Raw genomic sequence first — 8,154 nt, 5'->3', positions numbered from 1 at the left:
CTAATACCTGTGTACTTACATAGTAACTAGATGTGTACATAGTATGTAACCACAGTGTAAGTACACAATGGTACATAGTATCTACAGCTGTAATGTTTGTGTAACTACTCATATGTAACAACCCACTGAATGGTATGTGTAAATACAAATGTGTAACAGGACATTGGTAATAACACTTTTTGGTAATGAAAGTACAAACGTGTAACAGGACTAGCAGCACTTTTGGTAAAGAAAGTGTTACATTACGTTATATTAAGTAAACAATTCCTATGGATTTACCATGTAATTACTCTGATGTTACACAGCAGCGGCCAGTAAGTTAGGCTTTACATATAAATTGTGGTTGGTGACTACGTACACATCTAGTTACTATGTAAGTACACAGGTATTAGGGCCACTTAATATAAAGTGGGACCCTTTTTTTATACAGGATTTCCCAAAAAGAGAATTATTTTTATACATTTAAAAGACCCTAAAGAATCATATCAACTTGTGGAAAATGGGCATCCTATGACCCCTTTAAGATTTTACATTTATATCACATTTGTATAAGCCTGTAACATTTCTTTGCAAAAACCTTTTAATTATAATTTTTTTATTCATTTGTTAATGGTATTAACTCGTTAGCATACCGTGTACCAACTCACGAACCCCCTGAAATTCCCTCACGAACCACCAGGGGTTCGCGAACCCCACTTTGGGAAACCCTGGGGTTGATTGGGTTGCTTAAAAAATTACTTCAGTCCATGTTGTTCAAATGACATGAACTTGATTAACATGGAATCGATGTACATGATGCATAGATCACTCATAGAGCTTTTTGCATCCACCAAAGTTAGCACAGAACTACAGACTGCTCAGCTTAGTGTTAGTGACTTATTGATCAAATTGGACTAATATTTCCTAGAGCTTTCAAACAATCTCTCAATCCAAACACCTAAACTTGCAACCACTCAGATCACCTTACCAACCTCCTAGCAAAGTCTAAATGCCATCAAACTTTGTTTATGTCTTCATATGGCCCAGATATTCACAATAAACAATGCTTATAACCTTCAAACTTCAACTCTCTGATTCAGCTCAAAATCACTACTTGATTGGGTTGCTTAAAAAATTACTTCAGTCCATGTTGTTCAAATGACATGAACTTGATTAACATGGAATCGATGTACATGATGCATAGATCACTCATAGAGCTTTTTGCATCCACCAAAGTTAGCACAGAACTACAGACTGCTCAGCTTAGTGTTAGTGACTTATTGATCAAATTGGACTAATATTTCCTAGAGCTTTCAAACAATCTCTCAATCCAAACACCTAAACTTGCAACCACTCAGATCACCTTACCAACCTCCTAGCAAAGTCTAAATGCCATCAAACTTTGTTTATGTCTTCATATGGCCCAGATATTCACAATAAACAATGCTTATAACCTTCAAACTTCAACTCTCTTTGCAAACTTCCGAAGAATTAGAAGTACACCCAGTCTAAATAACCTTCACACTTGAAACTAATTTTCTTACAAGGTTCTGTCAAACCAACATTCAAAGTTACCTGACAGACTTTCTTTTTCTTGTTTATCTTCAAGATTGTTCTGCTAGGAGCAGATAAAATGACACACTGTTCCCAAATTAGGCAAATCGGCTCCAACAACAGCACACACTGACACATCTCATCCATTTAGCATGGAGGGCTCATTGAGTGCTAAAGCAGACTTTGTGTTCTCCTGAGGGACTTGGCTTTCTTGAAAGGCAGGGTATTTGAAAATACAACAAGGACAGGTGGATGACAGTCAGCAAACTGTGTGGACAGATTGAGGAGAGTCTGCAAACTAATTACACTGAAAAGGAAGTCATTCAGAGACTCCTATATCATAAAACCAAGTGAGTTCAGGACAAAACTCATCAGTGATGATACGACAGTAGTTGAGTGTAGAAAACTGTCACAGAGTCATATTAGAATAAGGAAAACAGCAGTACATGCATCAGACACCTTGATAATTCATTTATATAGGTCAACAGGACTAAAACAAGGCTGTCAAAAGGGGCTGTAAAAGGACTGGTCACTTTTTTATGTTAAGTTCATATAGTTCGTGCTCTAGTTTAAGTGTATGAGTGACCTGAGAGCCGTTTTCAACATGACCAATATAACAAAACTGTTTTTTTCCCCTTATATATGAAAGACGCAGGAGTGCATTATTCGGGTGTGCATTATTTTCTAATAATTCAATAGCCCATCGTCAATTATTCCGCTTACACTACGGTTACCACACCTCAAGGTTACCACATTATTCAGATGTTGTATTTTAAGATATTCGTCAGGTTTTTGTCCTTAAAACGCTCTTGTGTGTATAGGATTAATTTCTTAGCATCTCATCCCACACCTCCGTTCCTAATTCCAAAATGTCATTTTAGACCTAGTAACAGAGGCTTGAGCCGTTGATAGTAGACTAATGCAGTTATTAAGTTATTAGAGAAAGAGAGAGAGAGAGCAATTAAGCATGTGTGAATTATCTGAGTCTGTGTGTCTCTCAACAGTGCTCAGCAGCAGCATCTCTAATAATAGCGAAAATGTAAGTTCATCTGCTCCAACAACAGTGCCGTTATTACCTCGGCAGTGAGAAATGTCATGTAGCCTTTAAGTTGCTTATGGATGTTTACTGTAATGGGGGGGGAAAAATCATTATTTAAAATGTTCTTTTGTGTTCCACAGAGGAAAGTAAGTCACAAGAGTGATTAAATTATGACAGAATTTTCATTTTTGGGCAAACTGTTCTTTTGTGCGTGTGCGTGTGCGTGTGTGTGTGTGTGTGTGTGTGTTCTTTGAAAAATTGGTTTATTTTTTGTTATTCAGTGTTATTACTTTTATAATACTCATTTGTTTTAGATGAATTACTTAACATATATGATTATATAAGCTTAATTTTAATTTATTCAGCATGTTGCCTTTATTTTGTTTGTTTTTTTGCAATGTATTTATCCTTTAAAGTTAGCTAAACTCAGTGTACTTTTACTATTTCAGCAACACAAACTTAATCAAATATGGTATTTCCAAGTCTTCAGATTTGGAGCAACAGCAACTGTTTAAAAAAAAAAAGTTGTTTTGAGTTAAAATGATTTTTTCAATGAAACGTTACAGCAGCCATAAAACTGAATGAATACCTTTATGCTATATGTGAATCCCCTCACACTTTTTATTGGTATGTCCATATAATGCTACATTTCACTTTTCAAACATTTTGTAACTGTTTGTGAAGTGAATAAACTAGGTGGAAAGAGGCTTTTGAGGATACAGTATAGAATGGTTTGATTGCTGCAGATTGTTTGTTTTATCTGTAGTTTCAAGGTCAAATGAATGCTTGGCCATTACAGTGTTAATTATTAAAGTCGATGAACATGGCCTTCATCTGTACCTTATCAAAGGAGTTAACTCAGCTGATTATCGATCCATTCAATTGCCTATAGAATCTGAGAAGAATGTTTAATTAATTTTAAATGCATGCAAGTGTAATTGATTAAATGCCCAAAAGTAACAAAACAATGTTAGTAATTATCCATTCCTAAAATCATGTCTATGCTCATTATTTGTATGCTGTGTGTAATGATGTTAAACTATGCACTGTATTTATGTCTTTATTTATTTTTAAATATTTTACTAAAATTTTACTTACTAGCTCATGTCAGTTGTCAGTGTAGCTCATGTCAGTGGGTTTGAACTGACTGAACGCACTGATGCTTTCAGGTTTTGGGCCGAGCATTTATCCAGAAGTGAAGGTGTGCATTCATTGTTAAAGCCAATACAGTTTTATTTTGTGAAATCTGAAAGACCAATGGTGGTGAAATGTGAGTTTCCATATTACGCAAATACATCCATGGAAATTAATTTGCCTAACATAGCATGACTTCAGCAAAAAAATCTACAGATAAAGGTTAGGTCATTTCTTTTTTAATAAATAAACATACTTAAATCTTTTCAATGAGTTTCAGAGAGTTCCAACCCCCCCCCCCAAAAAAATCACACATATCAGACCTTGAAGCTGTTTCCCAACTTTGCAATACTATCAAAGTACAGTCTACTGGCCGTCAGGTGGAGGTGTCCATGGTTCAAGGACAAACACACACACATACACACATACACCTATCCAGGTTTTTTTTTTCTTCTTAAAGGCATATGACACGTTTTCAGAAAAAAAGTGTGGGGGCAGTCATTAGCTGTGGAGTTACGTAAAGGGCTGTGGCTTGCAACATGTGGTGAATCATATAAAAACAGTGCTAAGAACACATGAGTGCATCTTCGAGGATTACAGCCACGCTCTAGTTCCACCAGTTTTTGTCTCCCCAACAGTCATGATCCTAAGCATCGCCCTCATTTGGACCATAGTTGTTGGGCTCTGTTGTTGTCTTTGGCTTATTACAGGAATACGCAGAAGGTAAATATCCACATATTTGTGACTAAAAGCTTCACTAAGCTTGGGAACATCTCAGGGATGGTGGGATTCACATCTGTTTGACAACTGATGTTATGTAATGTTACAATCTCTAATGCTAAATAACAAGATTGCAGGGAACTTCTTTAAATTAAACATGTCATTTCTTCTTAAATTATTATATTTTTTCTTTTAGTTAGTTTTGCAAACATATTTTTGCTTTGTATGTGTTAGAATAAATTGTTTGAGAAGATCAGATCGAGTTGAGCGGTGGAGCACAGAAGCTGGTACCAGGGACCAAGAATGACTCAGACACAAGAAGTGTAGTTCACTCAAGGTTCAAATCTTTATTGTGAGGGGCTTTGTTATATATAGGTAACAGAGGAAGTGAAACTGTTAACTCAGAACAAGCAAGGAAATGGAATGAGGAAAAAACAGCTATATAAATCATGTCTTGTGATGGTGATGTAAGCTGATGCATACAATGGGGTACAGAAGGCCACAGGGTGTTATAGAATCTCACAATGGCCACTCTTCAAACATCCCTGTGCCTTACTAAAGAAAAGTTAAGAAATTGCTTGAGATTGTTGTTTTTTCGAGGATAGACTCTGATCTATAGCAAGCTAATAAAACCTTGTTTCTTGTTCTTAAACCCTGATTTTATAAGCTGTTTTTTAACTCTTTGGAGCTGTGATTGTTTCAGACGGCCTGGGGAGCCTCCAGTAGAAAATGGTTGGATCCCTTACCTTGGTTGTGCTCTTCAGTTTGGGGCCAATCCTTTGGAGTTTCTTCGGAGCAGACAGAAGAAACATGGTCACATTTTTACATGCAAGATCGCTGGGCAGTATGTCCATTTCCTTTGTGATCCATTCTCCTACCATGCCGTCATCCGCCAAGGAAGGCATCTGGACTGGAAGAAATTTCACTTTGATGCCTCTGCAAAGGTAAATGAAATAACTTCTTGATTATTGCTAACAACAATCTAACAACAAAATGAACTACTTAAACTGGCATGTGATGATGTGCATGTGTTCTTGCAGGCATTTGGTCACGAGAGCATGGATCCCAGTCACGGTTACACCACCGAGAACCTGCATCAGACCTTCCTGAAGACCCTGCAAGGGGAGGCCTTGTCTCCTCTCATTGAGACCATGATGGAAAACCTACAGAGCACCATGCTGCAGTCAGGTGTGCTGAAGGCCAAACCTTCCGAATGGCAGAGTGATGGTATTTTTGCCTTCTGCTACAAGATCATGTTTGAAGCAGGCTACCTGACCCTCTTTGGAAAGGAATTGGATGGAGACCAGAGCATTGCACGTCAACAGGCCCAAAAAGCTCTGGTGCTCAATGCACTGGAGAACTTTAAAGAGTTTGATAAGATCTTTCCTGCTCTGATCGCTGGTCTCCCGATTCACGTTTTCAAGAGTGCCTACAGCGCTCGCGAGAATTTGGCCAAGTCCATGCTCCACGAGAACCTCAGCAAGCGTGCCAATGTGTCTGACCTCATATGTTTGCGCATGCTCTTGAATGACACATTATCTACCTTCAATGAGCTGAGCAAAGCCAGGACCCATGTGGCCATGCTGTGGGCTTCACAAGCCAACACTTTGCCTGCAACCTTCTGGACCCTGTTCTATATGATCAGGTACAACTCATACTCAGCAAGTGTAAAACTGCACTGTAGTCACTCCCAAGGGTTATCAAGCAGCACAGATAAATACGTTAATTGTAGTGTTGGAGATAAGCATTACTTCAGAGTGTTCTTGGAAAAGACCATACTGTACCTGCATTTGGAAGCATTAAACCATGAAATTGATCTGCACTATTGTAGAATGTTTTTAACTGACATGAAACTATAGTTTTCCTCTGATGCATCAGAGAACACTGAAAAAAATGGTGTAGAAACAAATTTCGCTCGTAAATTTCTAAATGAATTACAAAGAAACGGCAAGTAATACACTGAATGAAAAGTAGAAAGACTGAAATTGTATTTTCTAGTAATCTGTATTTATAACCACAAAAAATAAAAAAAAAATTCAATGTACCTGTTAAGTTGATGACACAACGTCTGCTTGTTTGCAGGTGCCCTGCGGCCATGAAAGCTGCTAGCGAGGAAGTGAGGCGAACATTTGAAAGTTCTTATCAGAAAGTCGATCCCGTGAATTCTCGACTTGTACTAACAAGGGAACAGTTGGACAACATGCCAATTCTAGGTGGGAACACTGAAAATATTTAAACATTTATGTACTCAATATTATTAGCATACCAAAATGTCATGTGGACTAAAGCTTCTCTGTAATTACAGACAGTATCATTAAAGAGGCTATGAGGCTGTCCAGTGCGTCCCTGAATGTGAGAATGGCTAAGAGCGATTTCCTTCTTCACCTGGACAACAACGAGTCTTACCACATCCGCAAAGATGATGTAATAGCCCTGTACCCCCCGATGATTCACTTTGATCCTGAGATCTATGTAGATCCTCTGGTGAGTATTATGTTCTTTTCTGGTGTTTAATAGACAAATTGCAGCTTTCACCTGAAAAAATCAGAATAAACTTGTAAATTATGTAAGAATTAATCTCTTCATTAATGTTTTTGCATCTTGCCACAAACAGACATATAAGTATGACAGATACATTGACGAGAATGGACAGGAAAAAAACTGCTTTTACCGAAACGGACGCAAACTTCGTTATTACTACATGCCCTTTGGCTCTGGGGTGACCAAGTGTCCTGGCCGCTTCTTTGCTGTGCATGAGATCAAGCAGTTCCTGTCTCTGTTGTTAGCGTACTTTGAAATGGAGCTTTTAGACCCTGATGTGAAAGAACCGCTGTTGGACCAGTCTCGGGCCGGACTGGGTGTTTTGCAGCCCACCTATGATGTTGACTTTCGATACAGACTCAAATCTCACTAGAAAATCTCACACTTATTTATGGACTGTCGACTTAAACTGTAAATAATGTACATTTTGCATCATGTCCAAGCAGACAAATGTGTATAGGTCTCAATTGTGTTTTCTTTCTGTTCAGGTTCATTTGAGAGGGATTTTACAAAGTTTGAAAAAAACTTCAGAGCTCTCCTTTTTTAAAAAATCAGTAACATTTATTGCACTTATGCGATGTTTTATTCATAGTATTCTTTTCAATTCTTGTAAAATGATATGTGCTTTTTATTTGTAAGTGAATTTTACTTTGAATGTATACAATTAATTTTTAAACCAAAAAGGTGATGTAAGCAATTTTATAGGCTATGGAATTAAATGCAGAAAATGTTAAAAATATCATTGTAATAATTGTCCTGATGAAGTTGCTATCACGCGGAACTCTGTAACAGCCTCTGTAAACAATAGAGGAAAAGTCAGATTTGCGGTCACATACTTGGTTTAGCCAATCAGAGGGCTTTTGAGAAGTTTTCCGCTTTTGGGCGTTCACAGCGCAGTCCATATTTGGGAAACCAAAAACTGAATGCGTAAAAAACAGGAGTTTTTTTTGACATTGAGAAGGCGTATGACATGGTGTGGAAGGAAGGGCTGTTAATTAAATTAGATCGAATCGGCATCAAGGGGAGGTTATATAACTGGATTATGGATTTCTTGCAAGAACGAACAATACAAGTGAGAGTAGGTACTGAATACTCTGATATTTATCAAATAGACAATGGAACCCCTCAAGGAAGTGTTTGTAGCCCCATACTTTTTAATATAATGATAAATGATATTTTTGGGGAAA

At 37.6% G+C, this 8,154-nt stretch overlaps 1 protein-coding gene across 1 annotated transcript; it reads left to right on the top strand.

The window, feature by feature from the left end:
* Nucleotides 1-4,228: 4,228 nt before the first annotated feature.
* On the top strand, nucleotides 4,229-7,658 carry LOC107691428 (cholesterol 7-alpha-monooxygenase-like). Its single transcript, XM_016490023.1, has 6 exons — nucleotides 4,229-4,429; nucleotides 5,130-5,370; nucleotides 5,467-6,071; nucleotides 6,509-6,639; nucleotides 6,732-6,910; nucleotides 7,041-7,658. The coding sequence occupies exons 1-6, from the start codon at nucleotides 4,347-4,349 to the stop codon at nucleotides 7,338-7,340; spliced, it is 1,539 nt and encodes a 512-aa protein (XP_016345509.1). The 5' UTR covers nucleotides 4,229-4,346; the 3' UTR covers nucleotides 7,341-7,658.
* The last annotated feature ends 496 nt before the right edge of the window (nucleotides 7,659-8,154 follow it).

This window comes from Sinocyclocheilus anshuiensis, unplaced genomic scaffold (assembly GCF_001515605.1).
Source record: "Sinocyclocheilus anshuiensis isolate Anshui unplaced genomic scaffold, SAMN03320099.WGS_v1.1 scaffold842, whole genome shotgun sequence".
NCBI lineage: Eukaryota > Metazoa > Chordata > Actinopteri > Cypriniformes > Cyprinidae > Sinocyclocheilus > Sinocyclocheilus anshuiensis.
The sequence above is the reverse complement of the archived record's forward strand: the minus strand, read 5'-3'. Positions and strand labels throughout refer to the sequence as shown.

What these genes read in the sequence shown, in the direction of transcription:
- LOC107691428 (XM_016490023.1), top strand. Translation starts at nt 4,347, where the DNA reads ATGATCCTAAGCATCGCCCTCATTTGGACCATAGTTGTTGGGCTCTGT. An exon ending in ACTTTGATGCCTCTGCAAAG is followed by an intron (nt 5,371 to 5,466) that starts GTAAATGAAATA and finishes GTGTTCTTGCAG; the next exon opens with GCATTTGGTCACGAGAGCAT. An exon ending in ACCCTGTTCTATATGATCAG is followed by an intron (nt 6,072 to 6,508) that starts GTACAACTCATA and finishes GCTTGTTTGCAG; the next exon opens with GTGCCCTGCGGCCATGAAAG.